The 25,192-nt window shown below is 60.1% G+C and overlaps 2 protein-coding genes across 5 annotated transcripts; one reads left to right on the top strand and one right to left on the bottom strand.

Annotated features, from left to right (window-relative positions):
• Positions 1-475: 475 nt before the first annotated feature.
• On the bottom strand, positions 476-5,433 carry WDR45 (WD repeat domain 45). Its single transcript, XM_065571148.1, is given in 12 exon segments — positions 476-1,030; positions 1,108-1,253; positions 2,288-2,389; positions 2,993-3,201; positions 3,369-3,448; positions 3,536-3,574; positions 3,577-3,629; positions 4,551-4,656; positions 4,781-4,885; positions 4,982-5,026; positions 5,029-5,055; positions 5,327-5,433. Coding segments are annotated over 12 exon segments (1,071 nt in total). The 5' UTR covers positions 5,376-5,433; the 3' UTR covers positions 476-920.
• Positions 5,434-8,343: 2,910 nt separating this feature from the next.
• Positions 8,344-23,903, top strand: LOC101948905 (6-phosphofructo-2-kinase/fructose-2,6-bisphosphatase 1). 4 transcript variants are annotated; one of them, XM_065571219.1, is made up of 14 exons: positions 8,344-8,538; positions 10,328-10,453; positions 10,649-10,745; positions 11,100-11,166; positions 11,250-11,324; positions 11,602-11,658; positions 12,975-13,096; positions 13,276-13,483; positions 14,117-14,263; positions 14,371-14,475; positions 14,959-15,088; positions 22,796-22,858; positions 23,070-23,134; positions 23,810-23,903. In XM_065571219.1, exons 1-14 carry the CDS (start codon positions 8,511-8,513, stop codon positions 23,867-23,869), a joined length of 1,350 nt encoding a protein of 449 aa, XP_065427291.1. In that variant the 5' UTR covers positions 8,344-8,510; the 3' UTR covers positions 23,870-23,903. The 4 variants fall into 4 exon arrangements, with proteins under 4 accessions (XP_065427291.1, XP_065427290.1, XP_065427289.1 ...); XM_065571218.1 differs by having other exon boundaries at positions 8,375-8,538; positions 13,276-13,534; XM_065571217.1 differs by lacking the exon at positions 8,344-8,538 and adding an exon at positions 10,031-10,191.
• Positions 23,904-25,192: the final 1,289 nt, after the last annotated feature.

Below are 25,192 nucleotides of genomic sequence, written 5' to 3'. Positions count from 1 at the left end.
GCTCGGCGTTGGTGACAAAGGGAAAAATCACAAGCCCGTTCCTAATCTTCACCAGGGCAGTAACTCTCCCAGCGAACGCGTTCCCACCCCCACCCTTCGTCGTACTTCTGGCTAATGAGAACGCTGTCTCGTTAGGCCCAGCCCCTCCCATAGGCTCCAGGGGGATTGCTTTGTCTTCCCCATGCTCTTGTTCCATTGTGTAAGGGGGGGCGAGGCAGGTGATGTCACCGGCTCTGGGGCATAGGAGCTATTTAGCAGCTCTGAGTCCTCCAGGGCTGATATCTGGGCCTTCTGTTCATGGTCCTGTAGTTATGTCTAAGGGGTTAGTCTGCGGAGGTTTTCAGACTCACAATATGTTTCAGTAACAGTCATAGAGCGAAATCTCCTAACTCCCTCTCTGACGCTGATACACACATTGTAACAGGACAATGATGTTCAGCGAATTATGGCTTTTCAAATGATACCAAACACGGCATACTTTGTACAAAATATCATAACCATACACAAGCGGTGAATGGGGGCGAGAATTTACAGCGTATTACAATGCGACTGAGGGTGGGGTGAGTCTGTGCCACTAGGCAAAGGGAGGAGCAGTAGAGGGTAAAAGCCAGGCTATTTCCCTTCCAGGCAGTTGGGTGTGAAAGCAGGGGGTCTGGATTCAATTCCCAACTCGCCCCAGCTGTTTCAAACTGAGCTGCAGCTCCGTGCTGGGTGAGCCCTTCCAGTGCAGCGTTATGTACAGCTGTTGCCCCACCCCAGAGGTGGCTGCATCTCGGTGCCAGGTGAGAGCGGGAGGGGTGGTGGATCTCACAGCCGGAGTTTAATGTTCCCATAGCTAGAAGTCCATGAACAGCGCCCGCCCCCCCCCCCCCCCCCGTGCAATTCTGGCCTCGGGCGGAGGGGGGGGCGCCCCAGGGGCCTCAGAAGTCGTCGTCATCGCAGATGTCCAGGTAGACATCAAAGGCCTCGCGGTTGCAGTTGCCGTCGGGCGTGAAGACGTATTTGTGGAAGGTGCCGTCCACACAGATCGCTGCAGGGGGGGACGGACACGGGTGTGAGATGGGGGGGGGACCCCTACCCTACCACCCCCACCCTGCCCCCACTGACCAATGACGGAGTTGACGGTCTTGGCGGAGCTGCGGCCGAAGGCACAGACGCAGGCCGACTCCGCTGGCACCGTGAAGCTGGCCAGACTCCACTGCGAGTCCACGTACTGGCCGATCACCGGGCCCACCTTGCCCACGCGCGCCAGCCTGGGGAGAGACACATCAGGGGGCAGCGGGGCACCTGAGCAGCGGGGGGTATCTGAGCGGTTGGAGGGGAACCTGGGGGGGTACCTATGCAGAGCAGTGGTTGGGGGTGGCAGGGCGGCCCTGTGGGGGGTACCTACGAGGAGCGGTGGTGAGGTGCAGCGGGGGGGTCGCGGGAGGGTACCTACGCGGAGCGGGGCAGCGGAGGGGGCTCGAGGGGGTACCTACGCGGAGCGGCGGTTGAGGGGCGGCGGGGGTACCTACACGGAGCGGCGGGGGGGCTCGAGGGGGGGATACCTACGCGGAGCGGGGCCGTGGGGGGGGGGTCGCAGGGGGGTACCTACGTGGAGCGGTGGTTGAGGGGCGGCGGGGGGGTCGCAGGGGGGTACCTACACGGAGCGGGGCCATGGGGAGGGTCGCAGGGGGGTATCTACGCGGAGCGGCGGTTGAGGGGCGGCGGGGGGTACCTACGCGGAGCGGCGGTTGAGGGGCGGTGGGGGGGGTACCTACACGGAGCGCGGCCGTGGGGGGGTCGCAGGAGGGTATCTACGCGGAGCGGCGGTTGAGGGGCAGTGGGGGGGTACCTACACAGAGCGGGGCCGTGGGGGGGGGTCGCAGGGGGGTACCTACACGGAGCGGGGCCGTGGGGGGGTTCGAGGGGGGGTACCTACGCGGAGCGGCGGTTGAGGGCGGCGGGGGGGTACCTACACGGAGCGGGGCCGTGGGGGGGGTCGCAGGGGGGTACCTACACGGAGCGGGCCGTGGGGGGGTCGAGGGGGGGGTACCTACGCGGAGCGGCGGTTGAGGGGCGGCGGGGGGGTACCTACACGGAGCGGGGCCGTGGGGGGGGTCGCAGGAGGGTACCTACACGGAGCGGGGCCGTGGGGGGGTCGAGGGGGGATATCTACGCGGAGCGGCGGTTTGAGGGGCGGCGGGGGGGTACCTACGCGGAGCGGCGGTTGAGGCGCGTGGGGGGGGTCGCAGGGGGGTACCTACGCGGAGTGGGGCCGTGGGGGGGGTCGCAGGGGGGTACCTACGCGGAGCGGCGGTTGAGGCGCGTGTCCTTGAGGGCGAAGACGTGAACCGTCCCCTTGTCGCTCGACGCGCAGAGAAACGACGAGTCGTGGCTGAAGTTGATGCTGTGGAGATTGGGGTGGGGGGGGGTTACCGAGCGCCGCTTGCTCCCCCTGGCAGTGCTCCCCCCCAACAATGCCCCCCAGGGGGTGCTGGGGGGTCCGTGCCCGGGGCTCTCACCAGTACAGGATGGAGGGAGCAGTGCGGGGCGGGGGGTCCGTGGCGGGGTCTGTGCCCGGGAGAGGGGACAGGGCCGGGGCGGTCCATGCCCAGGGGGCAGTGCCCGGGGCTCTCACCAGTACAGGGTGGAGGGGGCAGTGCCCAGGGGGGTCCGTGCCTGGGGGAGGGGTCTGTGCCCGGGAGGGTCCATGCCGGGGCTCTCACCAGTACAGGATGGCGGGGGCAGTGCCCGGGAGGGTCCATGCCGGGGCTCTCACCAGTACAGGATGGCGGGGGCAGTGCCCAGGGGGGTCCGTGCCCGGGGGAGGGGGCAGCGCCGGGGCTCTCACCAGTACAGGATGGCGGGGGCAGTGCCCGGGAGGGTCCATGCCGGGGCTCTCACCAGTACAGGATGGCGGGGGCAGTGCCCAGGGGGGTCCGTGCCCAGGGGAGGGGGCAGTGCCGGGGGGGTCCGTGCCCGGGGGAGGGGGCAGTGCCGGGGCTCTCACCAGTACAGGGTGGCGGGGTCCGTGCCCCGGCGCAGCTCCACCAGCTTCTCCTTGCTCTGGGTGTCGAAGAGGCGGATGAGGGTGCCCTGGCGGGAAGCTGACGCCACCACCGTGCCCGGCTGGTTGAGGGAGATGCAGGCGATCTCACCCTGGTGGGCGTTGATGGTGAACGGTGCCGACGAGGTGCCCGGCTGGGTGCTCGACAGGTCCTGGGGGGGTGGGGGTGGGGCTGAGACTGGGCTGCCCTGGTGTGCCCTGCCCGCACATCTGCCCCCCACAGCCTCACAGTGACCCCCCTCCTGGCCACCCCATGCTGCCCCTCGCCTCTGCAGGAAAGGGAAATGGATCCCGCCCCCCCTCAGGCCCCCCCACTCACCACCAGCTGCAGGCTGCCACACTTGTGCCCAGGGAACACCAGCAGCTGTTTCTCCAGACTGGGACAGAGATCGCAGAGCCCTGGGGGGGAGAGCAGGAGGCTGGGGGGTTGCCAGGCTAGGCAGGGGGCGCCGCGGGGAGGGGGTGTCATGCTGGGGGGGTCTGTACCTTTGGGGTTGTCCCGCGTGTCGAACTCGAAGAGCTTGTGGGGTTCTCCGGGAAGGAATAAACGTAAATACGGTTCCTCAGTACAATGATGATCCTGAAACACAAGAGCCCGGACACCTGGGTTCTCTCCTGGCGAGGGGGAGGGGAGTGGGGTCTGGTGGTTGGGGAGGGGAGGGGCTGGGAGCCAGGACTCTTAGGATGGAAGAATCCCACACACCGCTACAGGCTGGGGACCGAGTGGCTAGGCGGCAGTTCTGCAGAAAAGGACCTGGGGGTCACAGTGGACGAGAAGCTGGATATGAGTCAACAGTGTGACCTTGTTGCCAAGAAGGCTAACGGCACATTGGGCTGCATTAGTAAGGGCATTGCCAGCAGATCGAGGGACGTGATCGTTCCCCTCTATTCGGCACTGGTGAGGCCACACCTGGAGTATTGTGTCCAGTTTTGGGCCCACACTACAGAAGGATGTGAACAAATTGGAGAGAGTCCAGCGGAGGGCAACAAAAATTATAAGGGGGCTGGAGCACATGACTTATGAGGAGAGGCTGAGGAACTGGGGTTATTCAGTCTGCAGAAGAGAAGAGTGAGGGGGGATTTGATAGCTGCTTTCAACTACCTGAGGGGGGTTCCAAAGAGGATGGAGCTCGGCTGTTCTCAGTGGTGGCAGATGACAGAACAAGGAGCGATGGTCTCACGTTGCAGTGGGGGAGGTCTAGGTTGGGTTCACTAGGAGGGTGGTGAAGCACTGGAATGGGTCCCTAGGGAGGTGGTGGAGTCTCCTTCCTTGGAGGTTTTTAAGGCCCGGCTTGACAAAGCCCTGGCTGGGATGATTAAGTTGGGAATTGGTCCTGCTTTGAGCAGGGGGTGGGACTAGATACCTCCTGAGGGCTCTTCCAACCCTGAGATTCTATGATTCTATGACTCCTGGGTTCTGTCTCCAGCTCTGGGAGGGGAGTGGGGGCTAGTGATTCGGGGAGGGGGGGTTGGGAGGCCGGACACCTGGGTTCACACTCACTTGTCGTGTCTCATGCGCACAGCCAGGGCAGGTTTGGTGAAGGTGAATTCCAGAACCAGCTTGTCTTTGCCACCTTTCCCCTCGCGGGCGTCGTCCCAAATCAGCACTGCGGGGGGCGACGTGGGTGAGAGCAGACAATGCTACCTCCACAACCCCCCCACCCCTCCCAGAGCTGGGGAGAGAACCCAGGAGTCCTGGCTCCAGTCCCCCGTCCCCCCCGGGATACATACCTGAGATCTCTGAGAATTTGGGGTTCCCTCCTCCCCCTACAATGGCCAAGAGGTTGGATCGATGCAGCATCTCAACCAGGGCCACGCTGCCCACCTGCTCGTGATCTGGGGGGTAGAAAATCAGGGTGCAGTCCAATGCCATTTCCAATGCCCCCCCGAGCCAGCCAGGCCCCCCATTCCCTGCCCTCCCCACATCCTTACCCAGGTGCCCTTTCTCCATGAGCGGCTCCACATTGTAGATTCGCACCCGGACTCCATCGCACAGCAGAAACAGCCTGGAAGGAGGGGCAGAGAGCGGATTAAACCCCAGTCCACCGCGGGGGAGGGGGCTTCCCGGACGCCTGGGTTCTCCCCCTGGCTCTGGGAGGGGAGTGGGGTTTGGTGGTTAGAGCAGGGGAAGGGGCAGGGTCCCGGACGCCTGGGTTCTCCCCCTGGCTCTGGGAGGGGAGTGGGGTTTGGTGGTTAGAGCAGGGGAGGGGGCAGGGTCCCGGACGCCTGGGTTCTCCCCCCAGGGCGCAGAGGTGGGGTTCAGGGGGTGCTGCTTACTCTGGTCCTGGTTGAAGCGCAGGCTGTTCACCCCGCGTTGCTGCGCCATGCTGCAGGAGCGGTGGATTCTGGGGGGGCCCCTCCCGGCTCCGAGCAAGCAAGGCAGCTGAAGAGTGGGGGGAGGGGCAGGGGGGTGAGAGGAGCATGAGGCTATGCTCCAGCCCCCCATGCCCAGCTGTCTGCCCCCCACCCAGCTCCCTCAACCCCACTGCCCCCCAGGATCGCCCTGCCCCCCCAAAATCCCCCACTGTCCTCCCTATACACAGCCTCACGGCCCCCCCAAATCCCCCCGCCTCCCACTGTGCCCCAGTCCCCTCACTCCTCCCCAAGCCCCCACCCCCACCACTATGTTTCTATCTGGGTGCCCCCTGCCCCACAGCATTCTCCTTGCCCCCCATCCCCCAAATCCATCTCCCCAAACCCGCTGACCCCACAATCCCAACCTCACAGCCCAGCCCTACCTCCCCACTGCCCCCACGAACCCAGCCCCACCTGCCCCCCAATCCCAGATGCCCCCTCCTGCCCCACCTGCCCCCACGAACCCAGCCCCACCTTGCCCCCCAATCCCAGATCCCCCCACCTCCCCACACGAACCCAGCCCCCCTGCCCCCCAATCCCAGACCCTCCCTCCTGCCCCACCTGCCCCCACGAACCCAGCCCCACCTGCCCCCAATCCCAGACCCCCCTCCCCACTGCCCCCACGAACCCAGCCCCCCCATGCCCCCACGAACCCAGCCCCCCCTGCCCCCCAATCCCAGATCCCCCACCCCACCTCCCCACCTGCCCCCCCGATCCCAGACCCCCCACCTGCCCCCACGAACCCAGCCCCCCCTGCCCCCCAATCCCAGACCCCCCTCCTGCCCCACCTGCCCCCACGAACCCAGCCCCCCCTGCCCCCCAACCCCAGACCCCCCTCCTGCCCACCTGCCCCCACGAACCCAGCCCCCCCTGCCCCCAACCCCAGACCCCCCACCTGCCCCCACGAACCCAGCCCCCCCTGCCCCCCAACCCCAGACCCCCCCACCTGCCCCCACGAACCCAGCCCCCCCTGCCCCCCAATCCCAGACCCCCCCACCTGCCCCCACGAACCCAGCCCCACCTGCCCCCCCATCCCAGACCCCCCACCTGCCCCCACGAACCCAGCCCCCCCTGCCCCCCAACCCCAGACCCCCCCCACCTGCCCCCCACGAACCCAGCCCCCCCTGCCCCCCAATCCCAGACCCCCCCACCTGCCCCCACGAACCCAGCCGCCCCTGCCCCCCAATCCCAGACCCCCCCACCTGCCCCCACGAACCCAGCCCCACCTGCCCCCCATCCCAGACCCCCCACCTGCCCCCACGAACCCAGCCCCCCCCTGCCCCCCAACCCCAGACCCCCCCACCTGCCCCCACGAACCCAGCCCCCCCTGCCCCCCAATCCCAGACCGCCCCCCCGCCCCCAGGCCCTGGTTACCCCGCAGGAAGCGGGGCGGGAGGCAAACACCAGCTGATCTGGTTCTGCCGGGTCACACAGGGGAAGGGACGCTGACAGTTCGTCACGTGATCGCCCTGGATGATGGGGGAAGCCTTGGCGGCCATGTTCGACGCTGGCAACGGAGCTGCGTTGCCCTTAGTAACGCCCGTTGGCACCCATCTTGGCTACTGGCAAATAGCCAAACAGCCCCCCCCCCCCCCGCATGTCAAAGGAAATAGTCACCCCCCCCCACCCCCTCAATGGAGACCTGGAGCCAGGACTCCTGGGTTGTCTCTCCTGGCTCTGGGAGAGGAGTGGGGGCTGGGGTTAGAGCAGGGGGGCTGGGAGCCAGGACTCCTGGGTTCTCTCTTGGCTCTGGGAGGGGAGTGGGGTCTGGTGGTTAGAGCAGGGGGGGCTGGGAGCCAGGACTCCTGGGTTCTCTCCCCAGCTCTGGGAGGGGAGTCGGGGCTGATGGTTAGAGCAGGGGGGGTGGGAGCCCGGACTCCTGGGTTCTCTCCCCGGCTCTGGGAGGGGAGTGGGGGCTGGTGGTTAGAGCGGGGGGGAGCTGGGAGCCAGGACTCCTGGGTTCTCTCCCTGGCTCTGGGAGGGGAGTGGGGGCTGGTGGTTAGAGCAGGGGGGGCCTGGGAGCCAGGACTCCTGGGTTCTCTCCCCGGCTCTGGGAGGGGAGTGGGGGCTGGTGGTTAGAGCAGGGGGGGTGGGAGCCAGGACTCCTGGGTTCTCTCCCCGGCTCTGGGAGGGGAGTGGGGGCTGGTGGTTAGAGCAGGGGGGGGTGGGAGCCAGGACTCCTGGGTTCTCTCCCCAGCTCTGGGAGGGGAGTGGGGGCTGGTGGTTAGAGCAGGGGGGGGTGGGAGCCAGGACTCCTGGGTTCTCTCCCCAGCTCTGGGAGGGGAGTGGGGGCTGGTGGTTAGAGCAGGGGGGGCTGGGAGCCAGGACTCCTGGGTTCTCTCCCTGGCTCTGGGAGGGGAGTGGGGGCTGGTGGTTAGAGCAGGGGGATTGTCTCCTGCAGTCTATGCCTGTGCTGCCCCCCCCTCCCCAAAGCGCCCCTGGTGGGGCTGGAGCAGCCGGGAACTCCCCCCCCCCCCCAGTCATTCGTATCTCTCCTCCACAACAGACCCGTGAGAGGTGTGGAAAAGGGGAGGAGCCAATACAGTTACCTGTGCTGGGGTTCAGGGGCACCTGGGCTGAAGAGGGGGAGGGTTTTGTGTCTGATGGGGGCAGGGGGAGAATGATACACTCGCGGGGGGGGGGGCAGGACCCAGGCAATCCTATGACCTTCCTAATACCCCCCCCCCCAGGGTGACCAGACAGCAAGTGTGAAAAATCAGGACAGGGGGGTGGGGGGGTAATAGGAGCCTAGATAAGAAAAAGCCCCAAATATCAGGACTGTCCCTATAAAATTGGGACATCTGGTCACCCTACCCCTCCCCCCCTGCTCCAAGCCGGGGAGAGAACCCAGGCATCCTGGTTCCCAGCCCCTGCTCTAACCACCAGCCCCCCCTTACTCCCATGCCAGGTGTAATATTAGCTGTGACCTTTCTAGAGGGGCACATGGGTCTCTTTGGAACAGCTCCCTGATTTGTTTTGCTTCCGCTGAGTCGATGTGGGGCTGAGCGAGCCCTCCTACCGACCCTCCCCAGTGCCCCCCATGCCCCAGGAGCCTGACTCCCAGCCCCCCCTTCTCCAACCCACTTGACCCCCCAAGCCCTGAGCCATGGAGCAAAAGCCAACTAAGATACCAGGTAAGGAAGCAAAGAGCTTGACAAAGTACCCTTGCCCTGAGTCGTGTCTAGTGGTTGGGGGGCTGGGAGCCAGGACTCCTGGGTTCTCTCCCCGGCTCTGGGAGAGGAGTGGGGGCTGGTGGTTAGAGCAGGGTGGGCTGGGAGCCAGGACTCCTGGGCTCTCTCCCAGCCTGGGGGGAGTGGGGGCTAGTGATTAGAGCAGGGGGGCCTGGGAGCCAGGACTCCTGGGTTCTCTCCCCGGCTCTGGGAGGGGAGTGGGGTCTAGTGATTAGAGCAGGGGGGCTGGGAGCCAGGACTCCTGGGTTCTCTCCCCGGCTCTGGGAGGGGAGTGGGGTCTAGTGGTTAGAGCAGGGGGGATGGGCGCCAGGACTCCTGGGTTCTCTCCCCGCTCTGGGAGGGGAGTGGGGGCTAGTGGTTAGAGCGGGGGGCTGGGGGCCAGGACTCCTGGGTTCTCTCCTTGGCTCGGGGAGGGGAGCGGGATCTGCTGGTTAGAGCGAGTAAAGCCTGGTCCTTTTTAATGTACCCAGCCACATCCTTGGCATTAGTCCTGCTTAGGTGTGAGGTGCTTGTCTGTCCCCTAGATAGGGACCCCCCCCCAATTTCCTCCGGGGGGTCCTTTGCTGGGATCCGGCCCTTCCCCGACCTCCCCCAGTCTGCTCCGCTCTTGATGTGACCGTGCTGGAAGATTGACACTTGGGGTGGGTCTGGAGTTGGGCCCCAGACTGGCAGGGGATTCGGAGAGCCTGGGGAAAGCGCCCCCTCCCCCCTTCTGCGCTCGGCAGGGGAACGTCCTCCCTGATCTCCGGCCTCCCTCTGTGAGGGGGCATCAGCCTTCGGTCCTGCGCCTGGCGCGCTGGCAGGGCTCCAGGGCACGTGGCTGATCAGCACGGGGAGCGGGCGGGGGGATTGGAGGCAGGGGACAGGGGACCCACTGTCTGGACAGGCACAGAGTCAGAGCTATGGGGGGGCGGGGAACGGGGTCTGGGGCCTGTCCCCTCTGGAGGGCGCCGGCTCCCACCCGGTCCCAGGGCAGGGACTGGCTGGCTCAGGGGGGCAGGGAATGGGGTCTGGGGCCTGTCCCCTCTGGGGGGCGCCGGCTCCCACCAGCCCCAGGGCAGGGACTGGCTGGCTCAGGGGGTGGGGAATGGGGTCTGGGGCCTGTCCCCTCTGGGGGGCGCCGGCTCCCGTCCGGTCCCAGGGCAGGGACTGGCTGGCTCAGGGGGTGGGGAACGGGGTCTGGGGCCTGTCCCCTCTGGGGGGCGCCGGCTCCCATCAGCCCCAGGGCAGGGACTGGCTGGCTCAGGGGGGTGGGGAACGGGGTCTGGGGCCTGTCCCCTCTAGGGGGCGCCGGCTCCCGTCCGGTCCCAGGGCAGGGACTGGCTGGTTCGGGGGGGGGGCGGGGATCAGTGTTATCTGCAGTGTACACAGCATGGGGGGTCAGTGATCTCGGTGTCCTGTCTCTCCCCCCGCCCCCGGCAAGCTGCCCAGAGGGTGGGACCGGCTGGTCCCAGGGCAAGGGGCAGCCTGTGGGGCTGAGAGGCCTGCTGAGCTCCCAGGGGGGCAGGATGTCGGAGGTGGGGGAGCTCACCCAGACACCGCTGCAGAAAGTGTGGATCCCGCATGCCAGCAACCGGCTGCACCAGCGCAGGGGATGTGAGTGGGGCATGGGGCCTGTCCCCTCTAGGGGGTTCTAGCCCCAGGGTGGGGGGATATGAGGGTGCAGCTTGGTTTGGGGGTCTGGCCTCTAGCCCCCTATCGCTAACGGTGTCTGTTCTCCCCCACACAACAGCCGCCGTGCCTCAGTTTACCAATTCGCCCACGATGGTGATCCTGGTGGGGCTGCCGGCCCGTGGGAAGACCTATATCTCCAAGAAGCTGACCCACTACCTGAACTGGATTGGGATCCCCACCAAGGGTGAGGTGAGGGGCGGGGCGGGGCGGGGGACCAGGGCAGCTGGAGTCCGTGGAGCTGGCAGGGACAGAGATCTCGGGGGGGGGGGGCAGGTCTCCGATTGTGGGGACAGGGTGGGTGTCTGTTGGGGGAGGATATCCCAGGGAGCTGTGGGGAGGGGCACGGGGACCCCAGCCCACCCCCCCACTCTCCCCGCAGTGTTCAACGTGGGGCAGTACCGGCGCGAGGCCGTGCAGACCTACCAGAACTACGAGTTCTTCCGGCCAGATAACCAGGAGGCGATGCACATTCGCAGGTGAGGGGGTGACCCCAGCTGGGGCACTGCTGGGGGGAAGCTTGCGGCGCTGGGGGTGATCCCGCTTGGGGGCACTGCTGGGGGGAAGCTCACGGCGCTGGGGGTGACTCCGGCTGGGGGCATTGCTGGGGGGGAAGCTCACGGCGCTGGGGGTGACTCCGCCTGGGGGCACTGCTGGGGGGGAAGCTCACGGCGCTGGGGGTGACTCCGCCTGGGGGCACTGCTGGGGGGAAAGCTCACGGCGCTGGGGGTGACTCCGCCTGGGGGCACTGCTGGGGGGAAGTTTGCAGCACAGCCTGGGGGAGGGGTGGGGTATGTGTAAGGGTCTCACCCCTCCCCTCCCCTTGCCCCCAGGCAGTGCGCTCTGGCCGCTCTGAAAGACGTCCACACTTACCTGAGCCGGGAGGAGGGACAGGTCGCGGTAAGAGGGCCCCTCCCCCTGCCTCCCCCCAGCCAGACCCATGGGCCCATCTACCCCGGTCTCATGCCTGCTCCTATGTTCAGGTGTTTGACGCCACCAACACGACACGGGAGCGACGGAACATGATCCTGCAGTTCGCCGGCGACCATGGCTACAAGGTGAAGGGGGTGCGGGCGGGGGGGGGGGGGGCGGCATCGGTCTGGCCCAAGGCACTGCTGCAGTGGAAGTCCGCAGTACTATGGGGGCCTTGGCTGGGGGAAGCTCGCAGCGCTGGGGGGACTGCTGTGGGGAAGAGTGCAGCGCTGGGAGGGGCAGGGGCACTGCAGGGGGGTAAGGCACAGCACTGGGGAGGGTGCTGGGGGCACTGAAGGGGGAAGTGCGCAGCACTGGGCTCTGCAGTCACTGTCAGACCCACCTTAACACCCCCCCCCCCAGGTGTTTTTCATCGAGTCCATCTGCGACGACCCGGATATCATCGAGGAGAACATCACAGTGAGAGAAACACCCGCCGGGGACCTGGCTGTCTCAGTGCCCCCCCCGCCCCGCACCCAGGGGGGGAGGTGGGCGGCCCGGGGTGTCCCCCCACAAACACACACACCCGGGAGGGGAGGCGGGCGGCCCAGGGTGTCCCCCCCCCACACACACACACACAGGGGGGGAGGCGGGCGGCCCGGGGTGTCCCCCCCACACACACACGGGGGGGGGGAAGCGGGCGGCCCAGGGTGTCCCCCCCACACACACACACACCCCGGGGGGGAGGCGGGCGGTCGGGGTGTCCCCCCCCCACACACACACACACAGGGGGGGAGGCGGGCGGCCCGGGGTGTCCCCCCCACACACACACGGGGGGGGGGGAGGCGGGCGGCCCAGGGTGTCCCCCCCCCACACACACACACCCCGGGGGGGAGGCGGGCGGTCGGGGTGTCCCCACACACACACACACACACGGGGGGGGGGAGGCGGGCGGCCCAGGGTGTCCCCCCCCCACACACACACACACACGGGGGGGGGGGGGAGGCGGGCGGCCCGGGGTGTCCCCCCCACACACACACGGGGGGGGGGAGGCGGACGGCCCAGGGTGTCCCCCCCACACACACACACACCCCGGGGGGGAGGCGGACGGCCCAGGGTGTCCCCCCCACACACACACACACCCCGGGGGGGAGGCGGGCGGTCGGGGTGTCCCCCCCCCCCCCCACACACACACACGGGGGGGGGGAGGCGGGCGGCCCAGGGTGTCCCCCCACACACACACACACACCCCGGGGGGGAGGCGGGCGGTCGGGGTGTCCCCACACACACACACACACACGGGGGGGGGGGAGGCGGGCGGCCCAGGGTGTCCCCCCCCCCCACACACACACACACGGGGGGGGGGAGGCGGGCGGCCCAGGGTGTCCCCCCACACACACACACACACCCCGGGGGGGAGGCGGGCGGTCGGGGTGTCCCCACACACACACACACACACGGGGGGGGAGGCGGGCGGCTGGGGTGTCCCCCCCACACACACACACACGTGGGAGGGGCGGGCGGCCGGGGTCCCCCCCCACACACACACACACACCCCGGGGGGGAGGCGGGCGGTCGGGGTGTCCCCCCCACACACACACACACCCCGGGGGGGAGGCGGTCGGTCGGGGTGTCCCCCCACACACACACACCCCGGGGGGGAGGCGGCGGGCGGTCGGGGTGTCCCCCCCACACACACACGTGGGGGGGGCGGGCGGCCGGGGTCCCCCCCCCACACGTGGGGGGGGGGCGGACCCCTCAGCTCCGGGCCCATCTCCCTGGTGTCCCCCCTGCAGCAAGTGAAGCTGAGCAGTCCGGACTACAAGGACTGTAACCGGGAGGAGGTGGTGGAGGATTTCCTCAAGCGCATCGAGTGCTACCAGCTCCACTACCAGCCCCTGGACGACGAGCTGGACAGGTGAGACCCCCCCTTCCGCTCCGAGCGGGGCGAGAACCCAGGCGTCCTGGCTCCCAGACCCCCCCACTCCCCTGCCAGAGCCGGGGAGAGAACCCAGGCGTCCTGGCTCCCAGCCCCCCCCCCACTGCCCTCCCAGACCTGGGACCCAGGCGTCCTGACCCCCTGCTCAACCCCCCCAGCGCCCTGTCCTACATCAAGATCTTCAACGTGGGGCTGCGGTACCTGGTGAACCGGGTGCAGGACCACGTGCAGAGCCGCACCGTGTACTACCTGATGAACATCCACGTCACGCCGCGCGCCATCTACCTGACCCGGCACGGCGAGAGCCGGCACAACCTGCAGGGGCGCATCGGGGGCGACTCGGGGCTCTCCCCCCGCGGCAAGCAGGTGGGGGCGGGGCACGGGGGCGACTCGGGGCTCTCCCCCCGCGGCAAGCAGGTGGGGGCGGGGCACGGGGGCGACTCGGGGCTTGGCGGAGGGATAGCTCAGTGGTTTGAGCGTTGGCTGCTAAACCCAGGGTGGTGAGTTCAATCCTTGAGGGGGCCATTTAGGGATCTGGGGCAAAAATCTGTCTGGGGATTGGCCCTGCTTTGAGCAGGGGATTGGACTAGATCCCTCCTGAGGTCCCTTCCAACCCTGAGATTCTATGATTCTCCCCCCACAGCAAGCAGGTGGGGGCGGGGCCTGGGGGCGCCTCGGGGCTCTCCCCCCGCGGCAAGCAGGTGGGGCAGGGATCGGGGGCTGGCACCGGCGCCCATTGCAAAGAGGAGACTTGGGGGGTGGGGATTGGATGACAGTGGCACCCCCAGAGTGCAAACGTTTAGGGGGTCTGGAAAACTGTACCCCCATAGCAAGTGGGTATGGAGGAGGGGGCCCATAGCAAGCAGGTTTGGGGGACTAGGATGGGGCAGTTGCTGCCAGGGGATCAGGGCTCTCCCATTCCAGAAGCAGCGACACAGGGAGGGGAGCCAGTGCCTCCCTGGCTGGGGGACGGGGGTCACCCCCTCTCCACCCCCCTAGTTTGCCTCTGCCTTGGCCGGCTTCATCGAGAGCCAGAACATCCGGGAGCTCAAGGTGTGGACCAGCCACATGAAGCGGACGATCCAGACGGCTGAGGCCCTGCATGTGCCCTACGAGCAGTGGAAGGCGCTGAACGAGATTGACGCGGTGAGAACCCAGGTGTCCGGGCCCCCCATCCCTGCTCTAACCCACTAGATCCCCCCCTTCCCTCCCAGAGGTAGGGATGACCTCTGTAACGGTGTGGGGTGTTTCAGGGCGTCTGTGAGGAGATGTCCTATGAGGAGATCCAGGCCCATCACCCGGAGGAGTTTGCCCTGCGTGATCAAGACAAGTACCGATACCGATACCCCAAAGGGGAGGTAAGGGGGGTGCCCTGCACCCTGACTGGAGCGGGATGAAGGGGGCGGGGGATTCACTTGTCAGTAACCCAGGAAACTCCCTGCCACATGATCTTGGAGGCAAATTATAGTGACAGACATAAATAACCTTTGGAACTCACTGCCACTGTGTATTTCCAGGGGGATGAATTTAGCAGCACACTCAGACTGTGGAACTCCTTGCCAGCGAGTGTTCCCAGGAGTTTAGTGATGGGTCTCCTGCCGGGGGGTATTCCTAAAGGGAATGAATTTGGCAACACACTTAGCCTGTGGAACTCCCTGCCCCATGATGCAGGGGGGCAAGTTTTTTCACACGCACAATGAGCCCATGGAACTTCCTGCCACTGGAGAATCTATGGGCAGATTTGGGTGATGATTGTTGTTAACCTGTGCCGGGGGTAGAGGAGGAGGAGGGAGGCAGCGTCTCTCTCATTGGCATCAGCCCCCCCCCACAATTGTCCCCAGTCATACGAGGACCTGGTGCAGCGGCTGGAGCCCGTCATCATGGAGCTGGAGCGGCAGGAGAATGTGCTGGTGATCTGCCATCAGGCCGTCATGCGCTGCCTGCTGGCCTACTTCCTGGACAAGAGCGCAGGTACCCCCCCCCCAGCTACCTCCTCCCAGCCCCCTACCGCTCTAGCTGTAACCCCCATATCTATCGTTCATAGATGGCCGTGTAAGGTATCCGAGGAAAGGTCATGATGTGCTGAACCCCATCGTTCGGTCCAAATATGTACCTCGGTAACGTGGAAGAGGTTGAGACTTATTGAAATATGCTGTAAGTCTGGGGGTCGGCCACGGCCAGTTGTCCGGTGACCCACACCCAGGCGGGCGCTCAACGACCCTACATCAGCAAGGGGGCTGTGAGCAAGGGATTTACAGTGCTGTCAGAGGGCATCACGCTGGGGCATTGCTCTTCTCTGACACGTCTGGGCTGGTGTTTCCCAGCCGCTCACAAACAGATACAGGGCGACACTTGTGCATCCCTCAGTCCCAGCCTTGCACCCCAGAAATGTGCAGCTCACGCTGATCAGGACCCCCCTGAACAGTGCAAACGTCAGTCGTTCCATCAACGGGTAACGAACTCGCCCCTGCCTTTGTTAACCTGAGGAGAGCTGTGACAATGCGGTTCTGGCGGAACCCAACTGAGAGTGCCAACTCAGGACAAATTGCTCAAATAGGGCAGTTACAGCCCAAGGCTGGGGTTTTTTCCACCTCTAAGGCAAACCAAACCAGCCAGACTAAGAGGACTTCAGTCTCACCCCACTGGCTAACTGCAAGTCTCTCAAGCAATCTCCTTAGACACTCCAGTTTCCCAGTATCACCACCAGTACCACTCGTTATGGGGACAAATGGTTATGAAAACCAATACCCCAGTAAAAGAAAAAGGTTCTCCTGATCCCAAAGGACCAAGCCCCAGACCCAGGTCAATATACAAATCAGATCTTACCCACAAATCACGCTGTTGCCAATCCTTTAGAATCTAAAATCTAAAGGTTTATTCATAAAAGGAAAAAGATAGAGATGAGAGTTAGAATTGGTTAAATGGAATCAATTACATACAGTAATGGCAAAGTTCTTGGTTCAGGCTTGCAGCAGCGATGGAATAAACTGCAGGTTCAAATCAAGTCTCTGGAATACATCCCCCGCTGGGATGGGTCCTCAGTCCTTTGTTCAAAGCTTCAGCTTGTAGCAAAGTTCCTCCAGAGGTAAGAAGCAGGATTGAAGACAAGATGGAGATCAGGTATCAGCCTTATATAGTCTTTTCCCGGTGTAAGAACACCTCTTTGTTCTTAAATTACAGCAACATGGAGTCTGGAGTCACATGGGCCAGTCCCTGCATACTTTGCTGAGGTACAAGGCGTATCTGCCTTCTCTCAATGGGTCCATTGTATAGTTGATGGTCCTTAATGGGCCATCAAGCAGGCTAGGCAGAGCTAATCTCAGCTTGTCTGGGATGTCACCCAGAAGCATAGCATAAGTTTGCCATACAGACAGTATAGAGCCAATATTCATAACTTCGACTACACAACTGATACACACATATAGACAGCATAATCATAACCAGTAAACCATAACCTTGTCCTAGACACCCCATTTGACCCCCTTTATACAAGATTTGGGTGCCACTACAGGACTTTGGTTGCAACAATGATCTATATGGTCCCAGTTTATGTCAATAACGTCACACCCCCAACGCAAAATTGATGCAGGAAGGGATGACACAAGCATCACTGACTGCATCCCAAGAGCTCCCCATCCTGGGTTCTGTCTCACTACAGCTAGTGTTGGGTTAGAAGCCATACCAGTGTATAACAGAAATGGTTTATCAAAATCATGTTTAACCACATGATTGAACCTCTTTACAAACTCAAGGTAACACTTAGTTAGAACAATAGTGGATTGGATCTGCTCTGGCAGCATGGTTCCTGTGTGTGCCATGTGATCTTGCCAAGAGCTAAAGAAAACTGCTACTTTATCCATACAAGCTCGGGCCAATGTTTGGAACCCAATTAACATTGAATAAATGCAGATATTAATGTTCTTCATAGTCCAGGAATCTTGGCATTCAGCCATGAAAGCAATATGGTAGTGTGCCTCAGTCTTCCTTTTCATACCGCACATTAGGTCTGGAATGTCCTCTCCCCCGTGAAAAGTTCCCATATTGTTTATATGCATTGCCTGTGAAACCCCAGTGTAACAAGGCCTTTTAACATAACGTGTGTTTTCATGTATTCCTTTTAACATGTTCAAGGAATTCTCCAAAAGATTAGGCACATTGTATATTTTTACAGTTTGTGGCAATAGCAACACATTAATTACAAAATCTAGCAATAACAACAAGTTCATTGCAAGTGTCCATCTACAGTCATGTTTGTCATGCCACCCCTTTGGCTCAATACCATTGGAGTTTGGGCATTTTAGGGTTAACCTGCGGCTTCCCTTTGCAAAATTTAGTTTTCTCTTTCCTCCTTGTTCTGCAGGATTAAACCCTGATTTCTCTTGCTTAACAGAATTCACTGGCTGATGGGGTGGGCCCTCTTTGCTAACAGCTATTAGCAAGTCCTTCCTTTCCCAGCCAGGCAAGTAATTTGCACTACCCCAGACCAGAGCCAGTCCACCAGTTTTCATATTCGTAACTGCTATCATCTCCAAGGCTGGACTCTGTCTTAAAGAGATACCACACAAATCCAAAGAGTCTGCGGGTGAGAGTTTGCTTGCTCTCCCCCGCATCCTCAAGCATTTAGCCATAAAACTGCTCTGCTCTGACACATCAGTAACCAAATCTGTCCTCAAACCCTGAAGCACAAACTGCTCATTTAAAGAATCAGAAAGGAGACATTCCTGTTCCAACACCATTGTCTCCCCAACAAGTTGGCCCCACACAGCCACTTGGTTATAGGGATGCCTCAATTCCTTAACAACTTTTACTTCCTCTGAGACCTTCTCAAAGCTACCCACACTGGATCTTTTACAAGGAAAGTTAGTGGATCCCTTCACAACAGACAATTTTTGGCTGCTAGGAACTGAAACTTCCTTGATTAAATCACTCTTACACCCTTCAATTGCAGGGAACTGCTTGCACCGAGTACCATGAGGATTCCTTTCTCCAGGAGCTTTTCTAAGCAGCAATTCACCCCTCACAGAAATTCTGCCCTTACCCTCTTCACCTAGGGCTTGCTCTAAAGGCACACTTTCCTGAGCAACAACAGACTCTGTCTGGGTCTTACCTACATTCAGGATCACCTCTGGCCCATCAGGCAGATCTCTACACAATCCCCTTTCAGGCGAACCCATAGACTTCCTAGATAAAAGGTTAGAAATACTTCCCTTCTCTTTGCCACACACAAGCTTAGGAATTTTTTCCTTTTTGCTACAAGTTGTTAAACTGTCGGTAGGTAACACAACCAAATTACCTTTCTGCTCTCCTTGTGCCCTGGCTAGGGTATCACCCTGATCAGACAGAGTTGTTACACCCTTCTCCAACCACACATGAGCAACAGGCCCAATACAAGCACCAGAATTGTTTGGTCTCTGGGATTTTGCTAAGCCACTAACTGGATGCAACCTAGTTACGGGGCCATTCTCCCCAGCAGATGCAAACTTAGGACCATTCCCTTCCTGGGCTTTAGTTGAATCCAGAACCAACTCTGAGACAACTAAATTACTCTCAACCATCACAGGCCGAAAGGCACCTTCTGTCTGCTCCACAGACAAAAAAGAGTTGGAGACGCATTTTCCTTTACTAGACATACTGTTTGGGATTTTATTTCCCTTGTCCCAGCACACCGGGCTGTTCACAGACAACTGCTTGGAGACTGGGGTAGCTTCCTCCATAGGCAAGTCAATACCCCTGACAGACACAGGCACATTTCCTTCACTGTCACTATTCTTCGCACAGGAAACAGATAAGGTATAGGGACACTCATCTTCCACTCTCCTTGCCTTCCCAAACTGCTGACTAGATAAAGCCATCAGCTCACAAGACTGCCTAGGCTCATCCAAAATCTCCTTGTTCTCCTCTCCCTTCGCTTGATCTAATTCCAGATTTACTTCTGAGACATTAGATAGACATTCAGAAACTTCATTCACAGCCAAACAGCTACTTTCCAAAGACAAACTTTTGGAGAAACCCTCCATAGGCACAACCTTAGGATCAATCCTCTCTTGTGCCTGGTTTGTATTAACTTGACTGACCATAGCTTTAATATCATTCCCAATCATAATATCCTTAGGGATTATGTCTTTTACTCCCACAACCATGGTGCCCTCCAATCCCTTCCATTTCAGGTGGATTTTAGCCAAAGGCACCCTGACAAAATACTTAGATAAGGCTACAACAGTTACATCTTCACCTGGCAAATAATCTTCCTTCCTGACAAGACTTGCTTTAACCAGAGTAATATCTGCTGCGGTGTCCCTCCATGCCATACACCTCACTCCATTAACTTCTGCACTGCTAATAAACTCTGCATTATTTCCCCCATATTTAGCTCTAATGTGAGTTTTAAGGTCAAATTCTTCCGAGACCACAGAAACAGCATTTGCACACAGGGCACCAATGCTGGGCTCTGTGTGACTTGCCTGTGAGTTTACAACAACAGGGTTAGCATTGGCCGTGGCATTTGGGGTTGCTGGTTTTGGGCCGCCCTTCAGTGTCGGGCAGTCTGGTCTCATGTGGCCCAGCATACCACAGTGATAGCATGTAACCTGTTCCATCCTGGGATGTGAGTTCCTACCCCCTGGACCCCCTTGAACTCCTTTAGAAGAGTCAGGTTTATTTTTAAATCCTTCCCTCCTCTTGAACTGGGGAGAATGGTGATCAGTTTTCCCCGGGGTTTTACACCCTTCTCGAGCCCTGTTTTGGGTATGGGCATCCGCAATCTCTGCTGCCCGTAGGACTGACTCAGGGTCCCTGTCACACACAGCTGCTCTCACATTGTCCGGCACAATGTCTAAGAACTGTTCCAAACTTATTAAATCCAGCAGTTTTTCAAAACTCCCATGAACCTTGGCTCCCATAACCCACTTTTTAACAAAACCCATCAGCTTATGAGCACATTCTACAAAAGTACAATCCTTAGACATTTTAAACTCTCTAAACTTAACTCTGTAAGATTCAGGAGTAACCTTGAACCGCCTTAACACAGAATCCTTAAACCGCTCATAATTTAAGGCTTCTTGTTCCCCCAAGTCATTAAACACCTCCCTGGCTTTTCCAGTCAGTCTGGTCAGCAGGACAGGCATTCGCTGACCCTCAGGGATCTGGTACAGATTGCAGAGGCGTTCAAAGGTAGACAAAAACTCCTCTATATCCTCAGTATCATTGTAAATGGGACACATCCTTTCCCAGTTTTTCTCACGGTGGGGGGGAAGTGGAGTACCAGGTGGGGATGACTTTCTCCGCTCTTCCATTACTTGGAGCTGAAGTCTGGCCGTCTCCTGTTCAGCAACGAGCAGCTCTAGACGTCCCTTACGAGCTCTCTCTTCTCTCTCATCAGCCTCCTTCTTTCTTTGATCAGCTTCTTTCTCTCTCTCAGCAGCCTCTTTCTCTCTCTCAGCAGCCTCTTTCTCTCTCTCTCTTTCTAACTCTGCTATTTTTTGCTTCTCCAGCAATCGAAGATCTGCTAGCTTCTGTTCATGCTCAAATTGCAGTTTACTTGTCACCCTTTGCATCCTAATTTTTTCTGCATCTTCTGCAGCCTCAGGTAAGGGCTGTGCTCTTGCCCCCTGATCACTGGCTATTAACAGATTTCTCAGTTCTTCCTTTGTAGCTTTCTTTCTAAAGCATATCCTCTTTTCTGAACACAAATTTTCCAGGGCTTTTTTGCCAAGTCCCTCATATGCTCTTTGCTCAGCCATTGCAGCAGCTCTTTAACCAACAAAACTCTCAATCCCAAAATTCAAATTTGGATAGCGTGGGGTTCTGACCCAAAGCTTAATTGACCTGGTTCTGTGGATCCAAGCACGACTACGCCACTGTGACAATGCGGTTCTGGCGGAACCCAACTGAGAGTGCCAACTCAGGACAAATTGCTCAAATAGGGCAGTTACAGCCCAAGGCTGGGGTTTTTTCCACCTCTAAGGCAAACCAAACCAGCCAGACTAAGAGGACTTCAGTCTCACCCCACTGGCTAACTGCAAGTCTCTCAAGCAATCTCCTTAGACACTCCAGTTTCCCAGTATCACCACCAGTACCACTCGTTATGGGGACAAATGGTTATGAAAACCAATACCCCAGTAAAAGAAAAAGGTTCTCCTGATCCCAAAGGACCAAGCCCCAGACCCAGGTCAATATACAAATCAGATCTTACCCACAAATCACGCTGTTGCCAATCCTTTAGAATCTAAAATCTAAAGGTTTATTCATAAAAGGAAAAAGATAGAGATGAGAGTTAGAATTGGTTAAATGGAATCAATTACATACAGTAATGGCAAAGTTCTTGGTTCAGGCTTGCAGCAGCGATGGAATAAACTGCAGGTTCAAATCAAGTCTCTGGAATACATCCCCCGCTGGGATGGGTCCTCAGTCCTTTGTTCAAAGCTTCAGCTTGTAGCAAAGTTCCTCCAGAGGTAAGAAGCAGGATTGAAGACAAGATGGAGATCAGGTATCAGCCTTATATAGTCTTTTCCCGGTGTAAGAACACCTCTTTGTTCTTAAATTACAGCAACATGGAGTCTGGAGTCACATGGGCCAGTCCCTGCATACTTTGCTGAGGTACAAGGCGTATCTGCCTTCTCTCAATGGGTCCATTGTATAGTTGATGGTCCTTAATGGGCCATCAAGCAGGCTAGGCAGAGCTAATCTCAGCTTGTCTGGGATGTCACCCAGAAGCATAGCATAAGTTTGCCATACAGACAGTATAGAGCCAATATTCATAACTTCGACTACACAACTGATACACACATATAGACAGCATAATCATAACCAGTAAACCATAACCTTGTCCTAGACACCCCATTTGACCCCCTTTATACAAGATTTGGGTGCCACTACAGGACTTTGGTTGCAACAATGATCTATATGGTCCCAGTTTATGTCAATAACGTCACAAGAGCGCCCCCGCCACGCTGGCTTAGCTAAACCGTTAAAACAAGGGCATTAACGAGAGCAGGAGAGCTCTCCAGTCACACAGGCACAAGAGTCAGAACTGGCTACCAGGATAAAAGCACCAGCTAACTCGTAAACTTTACCAAGCAAAAGGTCTCTCACCCCATAACTTTCAGCGGTCCCTGCTAAGTGGAAAGCCATCCAGTTCAGACCACTCCTCCCAGTTCACTGATGGGTTTTTGATCCCGTGTGTAGAGATGGGGGAGCAGAGGGAGCCACTCTTCTTATATCCTGACCCTTTTCACTGAAAAAGTCCCTGCCGGCTCATGGGTTCCATGACATACTCTGCAAACTGTCCTTTAGATCAGCTGTCCATGCCTTTGTCTAGCCCTTCTCCCCTTCTGCTGAATGTCCAATGAGACAGGACATGGCTTTAACACTTCGCTGGCAAGCCAGTGTCTCTCTGTGCCTGGGAAATTGGCTTGTGAGTGTTGCCCAGAATTATAACACATCAGTAACAATCATATAGCCAAATCTCATAACGCCCTATACAGTGTTGATACACACATTGTAACAGGACAACGATGTTCAGCGGATTATGACTTTTCAAAGTATACCTCATGAGGCATGCTTTATACAAAATATAACCACCACATAAAAGTGGTGAATATGGGGAACAGTGTGTCCCATGGGCTGAATCCTGTGCACCCCAAAACTCCTCCATCTAACTGCCCTCTTCTCTCCCCACAGAGGAGCTGCCCTATCTGAAATGCCCACTTCACACTGTGCTCAAACTGACCCCCGTGGCATACGGTGAGTGCATCTCCATCCACCACGGGCTGGTCCCGCTGCCCTCAGACAGGTGCCAGATCCCTCTGGGTCCATTCGTGTCCTACTGGCAGGTCCCCCCCCCAAAACCTTGAGGACCAGACCCAGTTATACGCCCTGCCCCAGGGAGGAAAGGGGGGCGCATGGATCTCTCTGCTCTAATCTAGGGGCCTTCTCCTTTATGGGGTGCTGGCAGGTTGTCAAGTGGAGTCCATTTTCCTCAACGTGGAGGCCGTGAACACGCACCGGGAGCGCCCCCAGGTGAGTGGCTTCCTCCCCTGCCCCCAAGTTGGGGGGCTAGGCCAGTGCACTCTCCCAGTCCTGATCGCACTGAGGGACACCAGGAAACTGACAAAAGCCCATGTGAAATTAACACCCTCCACGCCTGGATCCCAGCTTCTGCTGTCCCCTCCAGCCCTCCCCCACCTTGGGAGGGGGAAGCAGATCTGCATGCCCCCCAACCATTTCCTCTATCTCCCCCCCCCGCCACCCCCATCTCAGCACCTGCCCCCCCTTACCAGCACTACTGGAGCCCACCAAATGGCCCTGCTTGGAAGATCTTGGTCTGGCAGTTCTCACAGCTTGGGGTGCAGGTGTAGTCAATTCAGCCCCCCTTAACCAGGCTGTGCCCCCTTCCTGCCCCCCATCCCACTACACAGCCACTAAACTCCGTGTGTAACCTGTGCTAACCCCATTAACATCCTGGGGGTGCACCTGACACCCCACCTGACAGCAGGGGTCCATCACAGACACCCCTGCCTGAGATCAGGGCTCCAGGCATCACACAGCCCTAATGAGACAGTCCCTGCCCCAGCGAACAATCTAAATGATCAGGGGTAGGGAGGGGAAACCCCTACGCTCTCAAAGCCATGGGACCAGGCCCAGCTCCAGCCAGCAAGGCGTGCGTAACCCTGTGCCTCCCGGATCTCGTTGCAGAATGTCGACGTGACGCGGGAGCCCGAGGAAGCACTGGGGACGGTGCCCCCCCACTATTAACTGCTCCTGCCCATTAAAGCCGATTCTCTCCTTTGCCACGGCTGTGTAGTCGGTGCTGTTCTCCCCAGGAGGGTGGTGAAGCTAGACTGGGGCCCCGGCTCCTGGAGACATGGATTTCCGCATGACCTCGGCTTTTAATTGGTTTCTAGCCCACAGCGAGCCTGAGCCAGTCGCTTGGCAAGGGGGTGCTGCCCCGAGCAAGGCTGCCTGAGTCTGCAGAGAGCCTGAGCCAATTGCTCGGCAAGGGAGAGCTAATCACGCAGCAAGGCTCCGTGATCGCCATGGGGCATTACTCTCACGGGGAGGAACGCAGCAGCGGCAGACACAGCCCCAGCTGGCAGGTTCCCGACCCACTCTGCTGTGCAATGCTAAGATCTGGGGCCCCCCGAGTAACAGAATTGACCCCCACCGCTAACAGGGGAGGGGCTTTATGTGAAAGTAATGTTGGGTGAATTACAAGGGTCAGAGGTCACCTCTGGGCCCCTCTGTGGAGAGGATGGGAGGGAGGGGTTTGCACAAGCCCCAGAAAGGCGAGGAGGGGTCTCTGGGGCTGTGCCAGGGGGCACTGGAATCAGGAGGGCAAAGGCAGTGTCCCAGGGGATCCTTGGGCGCTGGGCTCAGCGTGGGCCGAGGCCCCTGCTCCCGGGGCCGCTGGTTCACAAGGCGCTGTGGGGTGGATGGGTGAAGTGGACGAGGCTGACTGCTTCCTCCTGCGCGCCCCCTCCTGCGCGCCCCCTCCTGCGTGCCCCCTGGCTGGCCCCACCAGCGGCTGCAGGGGCACTAGTGTTGCAGGACAGGGCCTCTGCAGCCGCCGCCTGGTCCAGGCAGTGGGGTCCTGGCTCTGGATCTGACGGGCAGAGGCTGGAACGGGGGCTGGGACTGCTCCCCCCCCCCCGAGCCCACGTGGGCACCAGCAGCCCTTAGGGGGCACAGTCGACTACCCCCAAACCTCAGCCCCCTTGGTTGCCCAGGGACTATCCCCCCTGGGGTTTTAGCCCCCGTCGTCCTATCCACAGCCCCATGGCCCTCTGAGTGACCCCCAGCACCTGAACCTCAGCCCTCTGGGGCTAGCCCCCGCAAGCACGTACCTTGGCAACCAAGTGTAGGATCTGCATCTTGGAGGTCTCCTTGGTGGCCCGCACCCCCCATTGGAACTCGAACTTGGCCGGGTCCGTGTTGGGCATGGGGCTGTACTCCAGGTACCTGAGGGATCGGGGCATGGGGATCAGCGACCATCAAATCTTCATACACACCCCTGCCCACATCCTCCCTCGGGGCTCACCCCCCACCACTCAGCCCCACTTCCTCCATCTGACCCCAGTA

Source organism: Chrysemys picta, chromosome 17, assembly GCF_011386835.1.
Source record: "Chrysemys picta bellii isolate R12L10 chromosome 17, ASM1138683v2, whole genome shotgun sequence".
NCBI lineage: Eukaryota > Metazoa > Chordata > Testudines > Emydidae > Chrysemys > Chrysemys picta.
The sequence above is the reverse complement of the archived record's forward strand: the minus strand, read 5'-3'. Positions and strand labels throughout refer to the sequence as shown.

What these genes read in the sequence shown, in the direction of transcription:
- LOC101948905 (XM_065571216.1), top strand. Translation starts at nt 10,104, where the DNA reads ATGTCGGAGGTGGGGGAGCTCACCCAGACACCGCTGCAGAAAGTGTGG. An exon ending in GCTGCACCAGCGCAGGGGAT is followed by an intron (nt 10,192 to 10,327) that starts GTGAGTGGGGCA and finishes CCCACACAACAG; the next exon opens with CCGCCGTGCCTCAGTTTACC. An exon ending in CCGGCGACCATGGCTACAAG is followed by an intron (nt 11,325 to 11,601) that starts GTGAAGGGGGTG and finishes CCCCCCCCCCAG; the next exon opens with GTGTTTTTCATCGAGTCCAT.